The 22,394-nt window shown below is 33.8% G+C and overlaps 1 protein-coding gene across 8 annotated transcripts in view; it reads right to left on the reverse strand.

The window, feature by feature from the left end:
- FIP1L1 (factor interacting with PAPOLA and CPSF1) overlaps nucleotides 1-22,394 on the reverse strand; it is a 72,981-nt gene that overhangs the window by 9,829 nt on the left and 40,758 nt on the right. For 4 of the 8 annotated variants that reach the window (XM_011966507.1, XM_011966512.1, XM_011966510.1 and 1 more), the window contains 5 exons: nucleotides 18,567-18,660; nucleotides 16,373-16,529; nucleotides 4,032-4,058; nucleotides 1,932-1,986; nucleotides 562-617 (listed from right to left, as the gene is read on the reverse strand). In XM_011966507.1, coding sequence (XP_011821897.1) covers nucleotides 562-617; nucleotides 1,932-1,986; nucleotides 4,032-4,058; nucleotides 16,373-16,529; nucleotides 18,567-18,660 — 389 coding nt within the window. The remainder of the gene's footprint in view (nucleotides 1-561; nucleotides 618-1,931; nucleotides 1,987-4,031; nucleotides 4,059-16,372; nucleotides 16,530-18,566; nucleotides 18,661-22,394) is intronic. The other 4 variants (XM_011966511.1, XM_011966513.1, XM_011966506.1 and 1 more) reach the window with 1 other exon arrangement.

Here is a 22,394-nt window from a genome sequence, read left to right on the forward strand (position 1 = left end):
CGGGGTTTCACCGGGTTAGCCAGGATGGTCTCGATCTCCTGACCTCGTGATCCGCCCATCTCGGCCTCCCAAAGTGCTGGGATTACAGGCTTGAGCCGGCCTCTCTTTTATTGTTTAATCTGCATTGTCTACAGTTGTAATCCCTTTTTGCTTCTGATACTGTTTATGTGTTCTTTTTTCTTAATCTTGTCATAAAATTGTCATGTTTTATTTGTTGTCTTCAAAAACCAACTTTCAGGTTTTTTCCATTATATGGTAGTTTTCTATGTACTTGATTTCCGTTCTTTGTAATCCTTTTTTGGTGACAAATCCTAAATCCTTTTAGAAAACACAAAGTACAAATATCCCTGTTGTGTCACCATGAACTAATTTTTAAAAGTATAGTTGATTAAATACATGAAATGTATTGTTTGCTAACCTGGCAGATACATAGACCACTCACTCCTTTAGTTAATATTTTTTAATTGCTCTGTAAGATGCAATACGTTTTTATTGCTTTAAAAATATTTAAGTACTTCACTGATCCAAACTGAATCTAGGCATCTAAATACTACTACTTACCATTGCCATAGGGAAATGCACGTGCAGAACGACTATCATAACCAGAGGAATGTCCACTGTTGAAGAAAAAGATATATTTTTATGTCTGGTACAAAGAAGTTCTGAATTTTAGTAATGTAGTGCAAAAGGAAAAACTTAAGGCAAAATTACAACTTTTATCCAACCACCAATTTAATAATTTAGTTGTATAATTTTATTAATAAAACACGATTTTTGACTTAAAAAATATTAAAATACCTAATTTTACAGAAAAATAGGATGTGCTAGTACTATTTAACATAAATAATCCAATCAACTTAGCTTGAGTCACAAGTAAAGTAACAGAAACTTTCAGACTATCAGAATATTTCAGATTAAAAATTTAGTCTTAATTTTAATTCAGCCCCACTGGCAGGATTAACAAATAATACTTCTTAACATTTTGACTGAGAAAACAAATGTGCCTAATAGTCACTTAACAAAACTAAATCCTTATGTTCTCACAATTCATGCTTTCTTGATTTTATGCAGGGTTTATAAAATCATATGCAGGGTTTGATGCTACTGATGTAAAGTTCTCACATATTTTGTCTTTTTATATCATTTGAATCATTTTTTCAGAAACACACTATTTTTAATGGTTTATTTGCCACTTAAGAGAAAATAGCAATAACTCTTATTAGTGATTTCTACCTGCCAAGAATTATACTTGTACTTTATATTCAGTAGCTTTTAAAATCTTCAAAACTCTATCAACCTTTTTGGTAAAAAGGAAAACTGAGTCTCAAAGGGCTTACGAACCTTGCCTCGCAGCACTGTTTGATTTCTATGTTGTTAAACACCATACTGCCACCCATGAGGGAAATATTCTCTTTGTACAGCATTCTAGTTAACATAAGCCATAAGTATACAGTACAAAAAATAAGACTACTGCCACACAGAATGGCTCTAATCCTTCTTTGTGGAAGCTGAGATGGAGTATCAAGGAATAAGACAGCTTTTCTTGACTATGGTCCCATAATAGTTTTCCCTACTTCATCCCAAAAGAGACATGTATTATTTATCACTTCCAGTAATTTATGTTTGTATTTCCCATTAAAACTGACTTGCTGGGTTTTTAACAGTCTAGGAGTTTCTTTAATCAAGTGTGTCATAAATCAAAGCAAGAGATTATTTCAAAATATTATAATTTTAGTTTTCTCTGCCCTGTTTTGATTTCAGGCTACAGGTCCAACATCTTATATAAAACTAACATAGACGTAGATTTATAAATTAAAAGACAGGTGCTGTGTTTATAAAATCAAATCTTTGAAAATATTTCCAAGATAAGTATATGGTTCTTCTGTCAAAAGGCTATCAATGATCAAAAATCAGTATCCATACTGATTTACCTTTCTATTGTTGGTATAAGAGATGGAGGTGGAGCTCCTGGTGGAGGAGGAAAACCTGAAACATTCAACCATAAGATAAAAAATGTTAACAGAATGTACACTTAATGTCAAGAGTGAAACAACGTTGCTGTGTATCACTAAATTTCTCTGGGGATATGAATGTGCTTCTCTATGTTGTAATAATGGACAGAAAAAAATGGAGCTCAAACTTATAAACAGATTTTTAGTGCAATAAAACTTTAAGTAAGCAGTCTGGTCTAATACACAGAGAACAAACTGGGAGTCAGGACATTGGTCTTATTTTCAGCACCACACACAGCCCATTTTGTAAGTATGAGAAAGTTAATCTCAATGCCTTACCTTCTCCATACATAAAACAGTAGCCACCAGATATATTTGAAATATTTTAGAAGAAAAGTAGATATATAACAATCACCTCTTTCAAAAAATATTTCGAGAGTTTTAGAAGTATAGAAATTTCCTTAAAATGTGTAATTTATAAATAAAATCTTACCAGTAAATGCATAGTGCTCGAAGCTGAGAATATCCACCATAAAAGATGTTCAAATAGCACAACCCTAATAAACTACTTTACAAAGAAAAGCACATAATATAGTTTGTGGATCAGTTTGGAAGGAATATAATTTGTACCTCTGTATCATGGGGTCTGCATTCTCAATAATTCACAATACCTAAACGGAATACCACAGAATAATATGGCTGAAAAACAGTTAATCTACACTATACTTTCAAATTCAGATAGGCTATAAAGCATCCCAGCAGAAAAAGATTCCAAAACTTATGATGTCAATTCCTTATGATACCAATTCCTTCCAAGTGTTAACAATGAACAACTCTCACTACTAGGAAATGCACTAAATTATCTAACTTAAGTCTCTCACACTACAATTCAGACACTGTCCTAAATGAGAACAAGAGTATTCCACTGTCATATTGCCTGTCACCTTGCAGTTATGTGAAAACACTTCCACTAAGCCTCCGTTTTAGTAATTCTATGAAAAAATAAATCAGTTCTCTGAATCCTTCTCAAAGGTCCACTTAAATCGATTTTTAGCCCCACTCCAAATTGTTTTCATGTTTACCATGTTCTTCACTGTATCCAGTTTTAGGATCTATAACTCCTCTATTAAACATCTTAAAAGTACAAAATTAGCAATTACCACATTAGTCCTAAAGTCCACAATCCTATTTCATACAGCCTCACAACCACATTGTTTTTTAAACTAAAAAGACACATAAATGATTCCTTTGACTTTCCCTGATGAGTCTATTTCAGACACATTCACATATAATCAATGTCTCTACTCCACATCTAAATATGTATACTGTCCTATGCTACCTAAACTTCACTCAGTTTATCAAAGTCATTTTGAATTCAGACCCACCCTTGCAAGCATTATCACCTCTCATTCTCTTCATACACCTTGGCTTTTAACACTGAACTCAGTAAGACACACTTGCTACCAGGTGTGATATCACACTATAAAAAGAAATAACTGACAAAAATGTAAAAATAAATAAATAAATAAATAAATAAATAAAACACTGGGCCACATATAAACTCCTATTGATCATACTATTACAACAATAAACAATCACCACTCTAAGAACAGCCACCTGACCAGCTGTCTGTCTAGTTGCTATGTGGGGTTTAGAACACATTTTCTCATGATACTAAGCCAGCAGGATTAAAATTAAAAAATCAGAAATAATGATAAAGTCAAAATAAAGTATCTTTCTCTTCTCTTATAGTCACTATATGACATAAAAAATTCATTGGTCTGTAAAGACATTTTTAAGAAAAATTTTATTTTATATCCTATACTGTTTTCTTCACAAATTGAATAGGTAAGAATTTTCTCAGAATCTCTATTTCTACAGAAATGGGTAAGACAGGTATAAGAAAACTATATCTTAATCAAAACTGGAATGAAGCAAAGGCAGAGCTGAAAATAGGACCTTGAAATCCCAATAGCCTATTCCATATTCTAACCACATCAACACCATCTCTCCTGTAACTATAAGCTTGAAATTTCATGTTTATTAACAATGATGGAGAAAACATGAAAAAAGTTTTACCTGGAGGTGGTACAGTTATTGGAATACCTAAAAAACAAGTGATGAAATTTAATATAGTAATTGGATTTCAGAACCTGTTATGTATTTATGCCATCACCAAAACAAACTTTGAAATAAAACCCCTCGCCTCATTATCCTGGCTTATTCACTCAAGAGAAGCATTCTGTTTTCTCGTAGAGGACTAACAATTCGAGTATAACATCCAACTTCCTTGATGAACACCCAGTCTAACAACTTGATAACAAGGTTTCCCCCACTAGTAATCACAAAGTTAGACATCAGTTAAAAAGCACACTTATGCACACACAATTATCAAATGCCATGAAGTTAATCCTAACTAAATATGATAATCAATGCCTGAGGTTGTTATTTTAACATTTTAACAGAAAAACTGATCTGTGGGTTCTTTCTCTAATACTGCAGGTAGTACAAGGATAACTCAAGATGATGGATATTACTGACTTTTGTAAAGCTCAATATGTTGTGGTTCATTCAAGTGTTGACTGTTTTAGTACTGTTGGCAGAAGTAGTAAAAGGCTAACATTTCCTTTGATTTGTAGGAGGAGAGAAAGGGGGGAATAACCAATTCATATATATATACCCCCAGGGCACATTAACATAAATGTGAATGATTTACTTCTACAGGTGCTAGCAAATATTAATTTGAGTGACTCTCACTCATTATTTGTATACATTATAAACTCTGAGGAATAAACTATGTACATTCTCAATTTCACAGGGATCAAATGTGCCCTTAAAGCCTAATGTAAAATGCATTTACTAAATACTAAAATTAAATTCAGCATTTTAAATTTAAGAGATACATGAAAGGCAATTTATGTGGCATGCAAATTTTAACTATTTTTCAGTGGAGGAAAAATGAGAGATTTCTAAGCAGGAAAATAAAAAAAAAGTAAGACAATTTAAAGTAACCTTTTCATGGAAAGTTTTATATAATAACTAAAAGAGTTGGCATGGGTTCCTAAATCCTATCTTAAAAACTACATCAAAATTAGTCTAAAAAATAATCTTAATTCATTAGCTAAATGTATGCAAAAAAATGAAACAATTGTTTTCAAATGTTTTCTTGTCAAAGGAAACATATTCTAACACTATCTAAAAATGTTCTGATGTGCATGTTTTATCAGAGTAAGAGATTGAGATTAAAAAGATCTTAAGGTAGCAAATGGCCTTGAAAAAGAGACCAAAGCACCTGATTTTAACCACCCACACAATAAAAACATATTCCAAACTTACAAAACCAACAAGACTAAAGAAGATACATAAGGCAGCCATCAAGTTTCTTTATGAATCCACAAGTCTACTAAACTGACCCATAGCTAATGGCAATTCTCATTCATCCTGAGGTTACCTTCCTGTTTCCCAAATTACTAAACTAAAAGAATCCAGCAAACCATACAAGCTAGCAGAGTCCCAAACTCCAAAGTAAATGAGAAAAGTAAGGAAGGCAGAGCATTAAATCTTTTTAATATACACTATAACCTAATTATCTTTAGAACAATACGGACACTACTTCACTATTTGATCTAGTTTTCATATGTAAATATATGATTATTTTCTTAGATTTATAAGATACAGATTTGTAAGATAAGATTTATAAGATAAAGGAATACACCAAAATCATCCACCCACTCTATATACTATAATCCTAATAACTTTACCTAAACGAATGTGAGCCAGATGTATCACTTTAGCTAATGCTTACTTAGCATCAACTAGCATTAGCATTAATTAACATTAGCATTAATGCTAATGCTTAATGTTAAAATGTAAATTCATGCAAAACACTAAAAAATTTCTAGTCAGCCCCTTCAAACTTTAGTCCTCAAAAACATTTAAGTTGTTAAACTTCCACAAAACATAAAAAAAGATAAAAGACATATGACCAAAGAATCAAGTATGTTACAAGCGTAGTTAAAATTACTGTCTGCCTTTAATGTTAATCTTACTACAGTAGTATCATAGGACAGACAAAAATAATCTACTGGAATTAAAGACATAATGAAAGAAAAAACTATCTCATTCATAGGTCTTTCCAATCAATACCTACACACCAGAAAGTTGGCATGGCAACTAGGAAGGGCTCCTCTTGTGAGACCTCCATTTCATCTAAGATGTTATTTCAATGCAAATCTTTATAAGTAAATGTTCATTAAAACAAGACTATAAAGTTGATGAAACACTATATAACCAATTCTCTGACAATTATTGAATGTATTTTCAAACTGAAATATCATGTAAGGCCAACACTATTCTCACTTAAAAATCACTATTTAGTATTTGACTCTTCTTAATAAAAGAGAAACAGTATAAGGGAAAACAAAATTCATCTCAAAAGTCCCTCTCCTTTCCCCTCCCAACACCTCCATCTTCCTGGCAAACACATGCTGCCTAACCTAGACAACAGACTTAAACAAGGAAAATATTTTGTTTCTTTTCTATATCCTTTATCTGAAAAATTAGTTTTAAAAATGTTGATTTTCCTGGAAAGCTATACATAACAGTAGTAAAAGTAGATTTCTAGTGCTGGTCAAAACCTTTTGGAAAAGTAATACTCAAGCTCTAACAGACTGAATAGATTAGTGGTATTAAAACTTGAACATAGGCCGGGTGCGGTGGCTCACGCCTATAATCCCAGTACTTTGGGATACCAACGTGGGTGGATCACAAAGTCAGGAGATGGAGACCATCCTGGCTAACATGGTGAAACCCTGTCTCTATTAAAAACACAAAAAATTAGCCGGGCATGGTGGCATGTGCCTGTAGTCCCAGCAACTCAGGAAGCTGAGGCTGGAGAATCGCTTGAACCCAGGAGGCAGAGGCTGCAGTGAGCCGTCGTGCCACTGTACTCAGCCTGGGCAACAGAGCAAGACTCCGTCTCAAAAAAAATAAATAAGTAAAAAAATAAAAACAAACCACCTTGAACATGCATCAGAATCACCTGGAGAGTCTCTTAAAACACACAGATTGCTCGGCCCTTCCCCTAGTATTTCTGATTCAGTAAGTCTGGGGTGGGACCAGAAAACCTACATTCCCCTAAATTTCCCAGATGATGTTGCTGGCCCAGGACTATACTATGAGGATCACTGGATCTGATTCTAAGCTTCTCTCCTAATTTCACTGCTGAGCAATTTAATACAGACTAAATAAATCCCATTCCAAACTTTTATGAAACAAAAGCATCTACCTGTGACACTTAAAAGTACTATGAAAGCCTACACCATACGTCATTCTCAAAAGAGAAGATGATTTATTTCTGGTTGAGACAGGGTCTCACACTGTTGCCCAGGGTGAGTGGCATGATCACGGATCACTGCAACCTCTGCTTCCCGGGCTCAAAGCAATTCTCCCACCTTAGCCTCCCAAGTAGCTGGGACCACAGGTGTGTACCACACCATGCTCAGTTAATTTTTTACATTTTTTGTGGAGACAGGGTTTTGCTATGTTGCCCAGGCCGGTCTCAAATTCCTGGGCTCAAGCGATCCACCTGCCTCAGCCTCCCAAAGTGCTGTGAGTACAGGTGTGAGCAACCATGGCTGGCCTTAATTTTTGCATATTTTTATAAAGATGGGGTTTCTTCATGTTGCCCAGGCTGGTCTTGAACTTCTGAACTCAAGCAATCTACCCGCCTTGGCCTCTCAAAGTGCTGGGATTACAGCAGTGAGCCACCACACCCAGCTTAATTTTTCCAGTATATAACACATACACTTAAATGTAAAAGTGGGTGGGGGTAAGACCTGAAATCCTATTTGGGAGATTGAAGGAACTGAGGCAAAGAAATAGAAAGGCAGCATTCCTGTTAAACATCATATTAAAAAGAATTTACCCACACTAAAAATTCCCAAAAAATTAATAGTGGGCTTTGTACTCACAAAAAACTAAACAAAGATTGTCTATAAACTCATTCTCAGTGTAGTCTGTCATCATTTTATTACAACTAAGGCAAAACAGTTTCTGACATGGCTCTCAATGATCCCTGTCTGCTGGTACTTATGTCCTGTCCCATGTGGGGGCTGGACATTGTGACTTATTTCTACCACACACAAAAAAAACCCCAAAGAATGTTACTTCCATGACTAGGTTACAAAAAAGTGATTTCTATTTTACTGGCACCCTCTCTGTTGCCTTCTTGGCTTATGTGCTTTGATTAAGCAAGCTGACATTATTAGATGCCTACACCAGTGAGGAACTGAAGCCCTGTCAATCCAACAGCCTAGAAAAACACAAAATCCTTTTAACAAAGAGGTGAGTGAGCTTGGAGACAAATACTTCCTTAGTCAGGCCTTTAAAGAAGACTGTAAGGTCTGAGAGAGACCTTAAAGTAGAGGATCCAGCTAATCTATCCCAGATTCCTGACCCAAGAAAACTGTTCAATAATAAATGTATGTTGTTTTAAGTTACTACATTCTGGAATAATTTGTTATACAGCAGTAGAAAACCAATACATGCAATAACCATTTATCTTTTCTCTATTCAAATTCAAATGAAAGAAAAGAATGGCAGAATATGTAAACTACACTTCCTATTTCTCACTAGTAAATTGCAAATTCCATCAACAGTGTTATTTAAGAAATAGATAAACTTGATCACTTTCCTTAAGTCTCATGATTTGTATTTCAAAGCCTTGATCAAACTCAGAAGTTTGACTCAAAAAGAGTAGAAAAGGCCAAGGTTTATAAAAACCTTTAAATATCACCTTCTACCAAAAATGCTTTTCTATGTAACAGGATTTTAAAAACTAAACACAAACAAAAACATACGCACACACATGTGTATCATTTCATCTACCATCCACCCTTAAATACAAACCAGAATGTAGAAAGAATATGGCAAAACCAGTATTTCATAATTAAAACAATTACAAGGTGCAAAAAAAGATTTAAGCTATTTTTAAGAAAAGTGTTAAAAAGTGGTATGGTCACACAACAAAGTAACCAAAAATTTACCAGCATACTTCATGTCTAAAAGGTAAAAAAGATAATTTTACATAAATTATAAAATGGACAAACTATGTTACCTTTATTAGGATCTCTTACTCTTCTATTGTATAAAATCTAAAGCCTACAGAAAATAAACTTCTTACACAAAACATTTATGATAGAAGTATCAATGTTTTTTAATAGAGAACTTGTAAAGAAATTATCTCTACCAGCTTCCATATAATCATGAGACGATCAAAAGAGCAGTGTAAGCAGAAGGCAGAAATAAAACTAATTAGATTCGACAAAATGTGGTGTCAATGATGTATTAAAAATGTAACCATTATAAAGGGTGCATCGTGGAGGAGAAAGCACATTTAAAAATCAACATCCTAAGAAAGCTTTTAATCTCTATTACATTTAAATAAATTTTAATTGTGCCAGAAAATTCTATTTATTATAATCAGTATTGCTCTCTGTTTTGAATTTACTGAAAACACTGATAGGCAGGCTTTTATCATTAAATATAGAAAAACACAAGAGTAAATACAGTTTTCAAAAACTTTAAGGAATTCTTTTTTAATGGTAGCTCTGGAAAATGCTTACATTTCTGGCAAACAGTGTCAGTTAATTTGAGGTAATCTGTTGAGTAAAACAAAAAATCCATGGTATTATAAAATTAGCTTAATAAACGTTACAGTCATAAAATAGTTTCTCAATTAAAGGGATAAAAGTGTACTTCCTCAAGGACACTGATAATATTCATCCAATATAGGCCAAGCTTCTGCCAAAGCAGTATTCTCAACGTTTTGTCCAGGAATTCCTGGGGGTCCTTGAGACCCTACTGAATCTGCCAGGTCAAAACTACTTTCATAAATTTACTAAGCTGTGGCTGGGCGAAGCGACTCACGCCTGTAATCCCAGCACTTTGGGAAGCCGAGACAGGCAGATCGCTTGAGGTTGGAGTTCGAGACCAGTCTGACCAACATGGAGAAACCCCATTTCTAACAAAATTATGAAATTAGCCAGGTGTGGCAGTGCATGCCTGTAATCCCAGCTACTCGGGAGGCTGAGGCAGGAGAATCGCTTGAACCTAGGAGGCGGAGGTTGCAGTGAGCTGAGATCGTGCCATTGCACTCCAGCCTGGGCAACAAGAGCAAAACTCCATCTCAAAAAACAAAAAAAAATTTTACTAAGATGTTATTTGCCTTTTTCACGCTCATTCTCTTACAGTGGAGTTTCCAGGGGCCACATGACTTGTGATATCACAATAGATTTAATGTGAAAACACACAGGAGAAACCAGTTTTTTCTACTAAGCCACACCAAAAGCGTAAAATAAGATGACTTCCCACTAAATTTTTAAAATTATTCTAGGAAAAGCACAGTTATTTTTCATAAGAAATTTTAAAATGTTAACATGTAATGAGTGTATTATGCATATCTCTAAACTAGTATTTTAATTTCTCAGTTTTAATTTCTAATATTAAAAAACAGATAAAACATACGTAAGTAGAAACTCTTTGGGATCTGCAGCAATTTTAAAGAGTTTAAAGAAGACTGTAACTAAAAAGTTTGAGAACTGCTGTGCTAAAAAACCAGACTGCTAATGGAAAAATAATCTAATGAGAATGCAAGACTTAGAGCAAATGCAGAATGACCCTAGATATGAGCAACTCGCCGCCCGCCCCCACCCTCTGACCCAATTCCTATATATCATCCCTAACCCAAAATTAACATATTTAAGAAATAAACAAGATTTTAAAGTTCATGAAATTAGTAGTACTAGATGACTAGTCAGACACTGATACAAGACAACAGTCTTTTAGGAAGAAATCTACTTCTTTCTAAAATGCAGAATCCTACATATCTCATATCTAGATAAACAGTTAAACCCTACAGCTAACTTTAAAAGCAGGGATGCCTGGTTTGTGGTCCAGAGTAGTTGGGCTATATCTCAGTAAAGCAAAGACCCTTCTTCAACTCAGCAGAATTCCACTACTGGGCTACATTTCAATTGTTCCCAAGACCCACAGAACTAGTCATTTGAGGCTTATAAGAGTTCATACAAAAACAAATGAGTTTAACTGAATTTGCCTTCTATTCTTCAGCAAACTCTACTACAAAAAAAAAAGAACATCAAATATGATGACACTAAAGTAAATTAACATTTAAAAGCCTAAATTAAAAGCCTACCATAAAGTTAGCTTGTAATCATTAAATTCTATTATTTTAGAAACAAACAAAGTCAGTCAGTCACAGACAAATGCATGATTCCACTTATATGAGGTACCTAGAATAAGGAAACTCATAGAGACAAAAAGTAGAATAGAGGTTACAGGGGCTATCCTTAGGAGGGAAGGAGCTTAGTGGGCACAGAGTTTTTGCTGGAGATGATGAAAAAGTTTTAGGTACAGATCATGGTGATGGTTACATAACATTGTGAATGTATTTAATGCCAATGAACTACACATTAATAAATGGCTAAAATGACAAATATATTGTATTTTACCACAACAAACAAACACACAAAATCACCTACCCTATAACAATACCTCCAATTTTACAGTTTTTCTTCCAATACACAAGTATTTCAAAACTGACTTCTTCAGCTAAACACAGACATCTTAACACAACTCAGGCAAATAGTAAAAACCTTATTCAGATTTTCAAAAATCTGATGACTGTTCCTTATAATCTCCTTAACTTCCCTACCCACCAATACGTATGCATGTACTTCAACATGAGAGAAATGCTTTAAAAAAAAAGTTTCTAAGACATGTTACTGTGACAAATACACGTAATCCAATAATACAATTTTCTGGATATAGGTACTGATTCATTTCAACATAGTTAATAAAGAAAACAGGCTTTCAAGCAAAACTGCCTTGGTTAGAATTCTGGTTTTACTATTTTCTAGCTATTATTTAGATGGCTTATGTCCCCGCTTCCTCAGTGCAAAATTAGAATAATATCTACTTCAGATATTGTTCAAGAATCAAATGAGTGAATACATGCAATGTGCTCAGATAGTACCCTGAAAAGTTAGCATCCAATAAGTGTTAGCTATTATATCTATTATTACTCAGAAACAGTATGAAACCACTCTAATGTATTTCTGAAAAAACTTAGTACAATGGAAACTATTTTCTGATTCACAAGAAAATGAAATAACAAATTTTCTGAAAATTATAAAAGAACCAAATTAGCCAGTATTTTTTTTTCTTTTTTTTGGTGAGATGGAGTTTCGATCTTGTCACTCAGGCTGGAGTGCAATGGTGTGAGCTCAGCTCACTGCACCTCTGTCTCCTGTGTTCAAGTGATTCTCCTGCCTCAGCCTCCTAAGTAGCTAGGACTACAGGTGTGCGCCACCATGCCCAGTTAATTTTTTTGTATTTTTAGTAAAGATCACCTGACCTCAGGTGATCCTCTCGCCTCAGCCTCCCAAAGTGCTGAAATTACAGGTATGAGCCATCACGCCTGGCCCAGTATTTGTTTTCAAGCTACTATTAGTATGGCTGCAGGGAACCACGATAAATACTTTTGCACTTCCAGACATCTCTTCTTTCTTTATTGTATTCTAATATATAAATCTCCTCTACTCTTCATACAAATCTATTATGGCCAGAAATACTTTGCGCTCTCTGTGTTACTAGCAAAGTTTCATATATGTTTGTAGGTGTGTGTTTAAGGGGGAGAGGAGGCAATATATTTCTCCTCTTCTGTGAACTATTTGACAGTTCTTCAAAGGAGAGTTATCTCTAACACCTTATAATTGTTAAACAGTAACTATCTACTTATGCAATAAGCCCTCTGTAAATTTGCAAGAGTCAATCACAAATTGTATCATCTAAACCAGGGAATTTCTTTCTAAGAATGAATAATAATAATTATGCTGGAATAGAAAGTATAAAGTAGGACTCTTCCAGGCAAATCTGGATGTATGGTCACCCTACTTATTAAAACAAAACAAAACAAAACAAAACTAGTAGCATCCTAAAATACGGGAATAAAATATCATTACTATACTTATCACATTTTGGACTTTAGTTTTAAAAACATTAGACGTCTAATGTTAAAAAGGCAACATTAAAATACACTGAAATTGATTCTTTAAAAAATATTTTTTCCATTTTCTTTTGATTATTTCTGAAGAAAGCAAAAAAAACAAGACAGTTTATCTAAGAAAAACGGAGTATCTTTTAAGGCAATACTTTAAAAAGACTCCTGAATCATAGCTTTCTTTCATTAGCTGCTTATGATTCTTAAGATGATTTAAATTACAACAAACTACGGAACATAGTGTAATCATGTGGTTCTGTGGTAAATGGTAACTGAAAACTACAGTTTTAAGCATGGCAGCTGGCATATATCTATGCACCCGTACTGTTATTCAGAGCTAGTGCCCATCCTGATCAAATGTACCAGGTATGAATCCGAAAATCATCTTTGCTGTTATGGACACACACATATGTCGTTAACTCAATTAGCAAACACATTAGGGAATGCCAAGTACATACAAGACTATTGTGACTAAAACTGTAGGGAAACATAGATAGAAATACATAGCCTGTATGCTCCCCAATAGCTCACATTCTACTGAAAATAAGGAGCAATTCAGAGAGTCTCAACTTCAAATATTTGGTTTTAAACAACTGGTATCCTGCTCAGCATATATACCAGCATTAGAATTCATTTGAGTCTGTACTCATTAAATACTCATAGAACAGCATAGAAATATAAACCAAGAATAAGCATCAAAGGAAATCTGGATTTTAAAATACAGAAAGCATGTAGCTGAGAATTAAGTAGAAAAATAGATTAGGCAAAAGAAAAATAATTAGCCGCACTCTATAGTATAATGTCATTAATAACCTAAACACTGTTCAAAGATTTGTTATACTTATGAACAAAGGTTACATGAAAAAGAAATGGTCCGGGGTAGTGGTTCATGCCTGTAATCCCAGTACTTTGGGAGGCCGAGGAGGGCAGATAGCTTGAGGTCAGGAGTTCAAGACCAGCCTGGACAAGATGGCGAAAACACCATCTCTACAAAAAGTACAAAAAAGGCCAGTATGGTGGCACATGCCTGTAGTACCAGCTACTCTGAGCCAAGAGGATCACTTGACCCTGGGAGGTGGAGGTTGCAGTGAGCTGAGACCGCACCACTGCACTCCAGCCTCGGCGAAAGAGTGAGACCCTCTCTCAAAAAAAAAAAAAAAAAAAAAAACAGTAATTTTATCACTTTGAAAAAAAGTAAACTCCCAGATAATGCCCCTGCCTATCTATAGCAATTACCTCTGTAGCAATATTCTACAGAGTTTCTGAATATTCTTATACCAGCTAAGTATTTGTTGTTATTAATTCACACCAATTCTGTCCTAGTTACTTTAATAATTAGTACTAAACATACAAAATGTTAGCCATCTGGGGATATACTATATTAGTAAATAAGGAAATCCTTTCATTTTGTCATTTGTGACAACATGCATGAACCTGGAGGACACTGTGCTAAGTGAAATAAGTCAGACACAGAAAGACAATTACTGTACAATCTCATTCATATGATCCAACTCATAGAAGCAGAGAGTAAAATGGTGGTTACCAGAGGCTGGGGGCCATGGGTGAGGGAGGGGAGATGATTTTCAAAGGACACAAAAGTTACAGTAAAATGGGAAAAAAAGTTTTGGAGCTCTACCGTACAGCATGGCAACTATAATTAATAACTGTATATTTCAAAACTGCTAGGAGAGTAGATTTCAGAATGTTCTCTCCACAAGAAAATGGTAAGTATGTCAGCCAATGAATATATTAACTTGATTTAATCATTCTACAACACAGACATGATCAAAATATCACACTGTACCCCATTAAACATATACAAGTAATACCGTCAATTAAAAATAAAATTTTTAAAAAGATTTTTAAGAATAAAAAAGAAAATTATTTCAAATCACTTACTACCTAGTAAAGTAATATTACAAAGGAATCCAACAGGATTATTAACACAAACATTAATAATTTTTTAGTATCATTAATCAAATATGTTAAAACATTATTTCTTTTATTTATCTAATTCTTTTTCAGAGGACAAAGGATTCATATAGAAATCACAGAAGTCCTCATTTTAAATCACCTAAGTCCCCTTTCATTTGGTTATTACTCAGCATATTAAAGACACAAGAACCACAAGTCAGCCCCAACTAATGAGTGGTTTCTGCTCAATCTATTTGTTGGAACAAGAAATTCACTGAATTTAGAAATACTAATGTTGTCTAGAATAAGGACCTCAAACCTATATTACAACCTCCTCCTTCCTCTATTTTTGAGACAACAGACCCTCTAAAGCCACAAGTCATTTTTTCATATTTTTCCATACTTTTTGAGAGTAGAGGTGACAGTGGAAGGAAACCAAAGGCACTGAGGATGAAAGACAGAAGCAGTGGCTGACATTTAGAGGCCAAGGATGAATATGTTAGGGAAGGACTATTCAGACCCTGTATTTGGTTCTGTACTCCGATCACAACTGGCACCTTAAAACAAAGACAGCTCTCTTGCAAATAAAAGTGAGTGAGAGTACATGGCTCTCTAGTATAAACTGATTTTATTAATAGGAAGTAAAGCCTAATACATGTCTTTCATGTTGCCCTGATGAGGATAAGCAGCTATTTTTTCTCATCATTTACTACTAGCTTTCTCCCTGGGAAGAAGTTATTATTCTTAATCAATCTTGCTAGTTTCATAAAAACTTGGTTAAGGCAGATAAAGATTAAAAACAAAGTAAGAGAGGCAACCAGATGAAAAATTCAAAAATAAAATTTGGGAATTATTTGTGAGTTTATTCTCTATCACTACTAACCTGGTTTTTAATTAGTAATCAAAAGTAGCTATAAATATGATAAACATTTATATCACTTTTCTTTAAAAGAAGTAAATACCAGGCACCCAGTAGCAGTCTCCAAAAAGGAAACCAGTATACAGAAGACCAGACTGAAATATTAATTTCAATCTCTTCACAAGATAAAATGTTTTGATCTACTCCCATCCTAAAAGTATCTTTAATGCTTCTTTTAAAACAAATTAACACTGGTAAAGTTTATGACTGAGTATGGATTTATATATATCCTATTAGCAACTTAAGTTTGGGGATCATTATCATATTTTTGAATCACAAGATTGGTATCTGTATATTCTTCTCAATTTTAGAACACTGTCTCTTTCCTATACTGTGAAATAGCAAGACACATATATATCTGTTTCAGTGTGAATCTGTTAAAGATAAACCTAGTATCTATTACTTTTAATGTAATGCGATCAAGATATTATTTTAATTGTCAAAAATTTAAAAAAACACTCGCAAGCTATTTTTCTTTCAAAGTCAAATGTCTTATTTACTATTTACCCGGTGGTGGAATCAGAGGCGGAGCAGTGCTGACAGTCGGAGGAGGTGGAAGAAATGGAGGAGGTGGAAGGTGAGTGGGAGGAGCTCCTGGAGGGAAAAACGGAGGTGGTTTGCTAAAATTGTTGTCTACTTCAGTAGCAGATCTTTCAGAAAGGACCTAAAATTAGAACACAGTTAAATAAACAGATGCATAAATATTATGTAAGATTAATCTTAGTAAATTAACTTCATTTAATCTAAGAAACAAAGTAAATGGTAGTTTAATTCACATAAATGTATTTTTGCGGGGAGAGAAATAGTTCTACATGTGTGATATGTGCATACATATGCCTATGTGAGCATACACACACATATACTTTTTAAAATGTGCATATTCAAATCTTAAGAAAAAACAACTGGCTCATTACCAAAAATTTCTTAATAAAAAGTAATTAAGTAATAAAAACACCCCACACAAGAAAAAAGTACTTCATAAAGATCATTTAACAAGTATTATCTTTGTCACCCAACCAAAGTTAAAGTATTCAATTAAGGCAATGTAATCATTAATCAGACACTAGCCTTAAGAAATTAACATGGCAGCAGGTCAGTCATTCACTGTATGAGGGCCTGTCATCAACAGGTTGCAAAATAAGAGACTGTCAGGCATGCATCAACAGACTGCAAGCAATAGGCAGCAAGATATGTAAATAACTTTACCATGTGAGCCTTGTAACTTTAAGAACAGGGTTTATTCTTGAAAAATAAAGTAATGTTTGCAAAATGCTTACTTGTGTGAACAGGTTAAGGGACAGACACCATAAGCAGCACCCCAAACCTACTGAAATAAAACAAGCAAACTGGCACCTCAAAATCTGGATTTTTGGTAAGGTCCCCAAGGATGTGTAAATAAATTTGGGAAAGACAGCCAACATAATGTTGTATATTTAATTTATACTTCTCAGATCCTTGCTGACTAAAGCAATCTTTTAAACATACAATCCCTCTTTCTATTAATGTTTCCTATATTTAAGTGCAGTGTTTTTTGTAGGGCTTATGCTGATAAGCTATTATCTTTAAGTATTTATTTTGAGAAATCATGGCATTTTAATGGTAAGAGGAAAGGAAAAATGGACTAACATCTTCCACTATAGAAATGATTTGCCTTTAAAGATGCTAAAAGGAACATTTTACATGATCAACTTATCGAAGGTGAGAATAAAGTGCTCTGGACATTTTCAAAAGGACTCAGAAAACAGAATAAATAATGAAAAAAGTATGGCCAAACTGAATAGCTGGAAGTCTCAGTTATTAAAGTTCTAACATCAATTATCCAGCTTACTGATAATTCACCTCCCCTCATTTTTTCACTTAAAAACAAAGGAACTGTACACCTACCCCGGAAATGTCACATTAAATAAATTATGGTATATTCATCCAGTGAAGCTATCAGGAAGATATTTTAATCATATTTTAAGAATATGAAAACATGCAAATAATTTTTGATGGGGGAAAAAGTATACACAGAAATATAATAGTATCCCAATTTTGCTTAGTAACAAGAGATGTACCAGCTGTGGTTATCTTTAGGTGGTAAAATCACTGGTGGTCTTTTATTTTTCAATCAGTGAACCTATATACAAGTTGAATATTCCTAATCCAAAAATCTGAAATCTGAAATGCTCTAAAATCCAAAACATTTTGAGCACCAATATTTTATTCCAAGTGGAAAATTCCACACACAAACTCATATGTGACGGGTCACAATCAAAACTCAGGCCCACTACACAGTTTATTCAGGGTTGCCAAAGGAAAAAAGATGATCATAAATTAACAAATCATTATAATAAATTAAATAACTTATTTATGAAACATAAATTTCATGTTTGGACTTGGGTCTCATCCCTAAGATTACATACATACAAACATTTCAAAATCTGAAAATTTCCAGAATCTGATACACTTCTGGTACCAAGCATTTTAGGTAACAGATATTCAAACTGTATTACGTTTCTATCAAAGAAAAGGAAAAAACCCTATTAAAAAAAGATTCAGAAATTACAAATTCTCACTGGAAATGCCTTTATAATAAAGGAGGACTCGTTCCACATTTTAAATCTCTTTGTATCACCTAAAACACAGCACAGCACTATGACTATTGAATAAATTAAATTAGAATGCTGATATCATCCTTCAATTTAAGAAAATACTAAACCTGTATGTTGCTGTTCTCATTTGCCCGTCGCCTTCCTTCTACTCGGCTGATAGTTATAGTCTGACCAATAACATCAATTGCTCCAGGTAATCTCCTGTAACACAAAAATTGAATCAATTCAGTTTCACCTAATTACATGCTTAAAAAATAATAAAAGCAGTAAGAGAGAAAAACAAAATGTGTTTGCAATAAATTTTAAAATAAAATCAGATCACAATACACACTGAAAAATATCCCTGAGTTTAAGCTCACTACTTTGCACTGTCATAAACATTTTTATTAATAAGCTAGAACCAACATACCCAACAATGATCATAATGTTAAGTTTTAAGTCTCTGTAGAGCTCTTCTTCTAAACTTACTAGTTTTAGTAGTCTCCAAATAAATTTATCTTTGTGAAATTAAATAAGACAGCAAATGCTAGACAAATGGAAATTTTGGGGCCACTACAATTGTAGCACATACTACAGCTCAGTTACAGAAACCTTAAATATTCCCCAAAAAGGACTGAAAATATTGCTCATTTTAACACACACGGGATATATTCCAAGTGTTAAAAAATATAAAAAAGGAACCAGTTTGCCATTTCTGATAACTTGCATTTAGATAGAAAAATTCAAATATTTAAATACTTGCCTTACCTCTATTTACAATATTTTTAAAGTTTATTAGGATATGGAAAAAACAGTCTATCACAAAACAATGCTACAAATTTAAGAGAAAAACCTAGTAAGTTGTGATTTTAAATAATTAAAATAATGTTAAAAGCTATTATGCAGATGAAGGACTTTTTAAAATATGCATGCCTAAGACAATATAGAAATCACTTGGAGAAATAGGCAATGAAAAACAGATGCAAATTAGATGGATTTCTCTTCATCTAGATTTCAGTTCTGAACAATACTGTCTTTAAAACTTTATAGAAGGAAAACAATTAAAACATCATAGATTCTTCGACAGTCACTAGATTAGGCTCCTAAAATGACAAATAACAGCAGCTACCATTGGTTGGATGCCAAACCTTCATTGTATCTAAACCTCACAAAAACTTAAAAATTACTCTATACCTGTTAGAGACAAGCCATGGTCCAAGGTGAAATCACTGACCTAAGCATGAATTAAAAGGCAAAACAAACTTTCAAACCTGAGTCTTTCTGCTCCCAAAGACTACAGACCTCCCCTCCCCTTGAGCTAGGTTTCCTTTCAGCAATACAATTCACCTTTGAGAAATTTAAGACTTTTCTGGAAATCTTGAGTTAGGAAGAGTTTATCTCAAGTAGACCTTGAAACACTCCACTAATTATTTTGTGCTAACAAAGACAGCCCTATAAAAAGTATATCATGACATCTGAAATGTTTTCAAGTACATAGTTCCCACTTGCCATCTCTTGACCATTTAAGACTTCCCTTCTCTATAATTTTAGTACAATTTAAAAATGTTCAAGACTTTCTGATTTTATGCCTGAGTCACTGACTTCCTAGATTTCCTCATGATTCCAAAGATAAAGAATGATTTCATTGGAGGATTAACATATCCTCCAATACAGCTGAGGAAAGATCTTAATACTCACGTTACAAAAATCCAAGTATCTCTATGATAAAACAAATATTGCTTCAATTTCTTCCCTATAATTTAAATTGCAAAGCTATGCCCACCATAACTGCATTATCAAAGCACAAGCCATCAGCCCTCTGATATACAAACATTTCATATTCCAACATCCTACCAAATACATGTGTGCATTCTGAGGCCATAATTTCCTCTCCGTTAATTGCTGCCCTCCATTGTCAAAATTTTTACTTTCACTCTATTTCCTTTTATACTATTTTCTATTGCCAATCACTGGACTCTCTCCTTTGCATTTTTAAATTTATTCCCATCAAAAACAAAGGAGGTATTTGTTTGGACTTGAAAGTCAGATAGCGAATTCTCCAAACTGTTAAAAGTGGTAAAAATTAGATCCAGATATAAGACTAACTTTCCTGTTGAGGGGAAAATTTTCTATAGCCTGTCTTTTACCATTTATTTCCGAGGATCTCTAGTTTTCAAAAAGTCTGGGACACGTGGAAGTATTCATCTACTAAAATGTACCCTTAAATATGGTCAGAAGTCTAATTAGTTTTTTTCAGCTTTAAATTGATTTTTTTGAATCACTAAAGATTCAAAATGGCAAATACTACGTTTCTAAAAACATATAACTGAGAAATCAGCCTTAACAAGTATATCCCTAAAGGGAGTTCAGAAAATTACAATTCTCTACATTTTCAAAACATCTCCTTGTGCCCATATTTTTTAACCACATCAACTGACTTAATCATATAAATGAAGCTTACTGTTTTGTTCAGAAATGTTTTATGATAGACACACAGTATGTACCAGAGTAACAAAAAGCACATAATATCTAACACTGACAAATAATTTTAAAATATAATATTATTCTGATGCCACATTTTGGAAAAAAATATTGAACCATATTATTCCACGAAAGTTCTTAATGGACAGCTTTTTCTTTCATTGCTTAAGAAGATTCAATAGAGTTTCCCTATGAGGAAATCTACTCTAACTTAGGAGTTCCACAAAGCGTAGGTTTAATTAGGCCAACAAACTTGTTCGGTAAGGTAGACAGCTAATGCTATTATCAAAATCTCTTTTCCATATTGGACTCAATCATCTAGTAAAAAGCTAAGAAATTAACCACTCTGGGTGTCTGAGTTGATGTACAGTTTAAACAGGCAGTAAATGTTCCCAAGACCTCTACCCTCCTCCTGGCACAGTAAATGAATATAAAAATATCTCTGAAGTTACAACGGAACTTCAGTAAATGAATATAAAAATAACTCTGAAATTAAAAAAATTATCATGTTTTGATGATTCTGATGTCCAAGAAAGAATCCAAGGGCTCCCTGCAGAGATGCAACAGAAAGTTTGAGATGACAAATCAGGGCTAATAGAAGATAGACAAAAGGCCATAAATTGATCTCTGAAGGTCAGGCTCATGCATGTAATCTCAACACTTTGGGAGTCTGAGGCGGGAGGATTACTTGAGTCCAGGAATTCAAGACCAGCCTGGGCAACATGGCGAGACTGTGTGTCTACAAATAATTTAAAATTTTAGCCAGGCATAGGAGCACATGCCTGTGGTCCCAGCTGTTCAGAGGGCTTAGGTGAGAGGACTGCTTGAGCCCAGGAGATGAAGGATGCAGTAAACTGTTGATTGTGCCACTGCACTCCAGACTGGGCAACAAAACAAGAGCCTGTCTCAAAAAAAAAAAAAAAAAAAATCTCAGCTGCTTTTTCTTGGCAGCCAAAGCAAAGGACATCATTAATAACAAATGTCTTTAATGTGCATAAGATTAAAACAAAGCTTTTGCTCTAAGATTGTTTTTCCCGGTAATGACAGCTAGTATTTATGGAGCACCTACTATGTGCAAGGTAAGCACTGTTTTAAAGACTTTATATATTTTTAGTCTTCATGATAAACCCATAAGGTAGCAACTCTCATTACTGTCATTTTACAAACGAGAACAAACGAAAAAAATTCTCCTCTGAGTCTAAGAGAAAATGAGTACAAGACTACAAAACACAGTAAGAAGTACATTTAACACAGCAATACAGTACCAGTACCCACATTACATTAAAAACTTAAAAAGGTTCATGAAACAATACTTTAAAAAGGAAAAACAGTGACATTATGATAAAATGTGATTTTATTAATATTTAAATATAGCATAGGAAAAAAGCAAAATAATACAAAAACAAGAAATAATAGTTGGGACCACCAAATTGTTTCACAACCCACTAATGGACTGCAATCTCATGTTTTCAAAA

Source organism: Mandrillus leucophaeus, unplaced genomic scaffold (genome assembly GCF_000951045.1).
Source record: "Mandrillus leucophaeus isolate KB7577 unplaced genomic scaffold, Mleu.le_1.0 Scaffold762, whole genome shotgun sequence".
Taxonomy (NCBI): Eukaryota; Metazoa; Chordata; class Mammalia; order Primates; family Cercopithecidae; genus Mandrillus; species Mandrillus leucophaeus.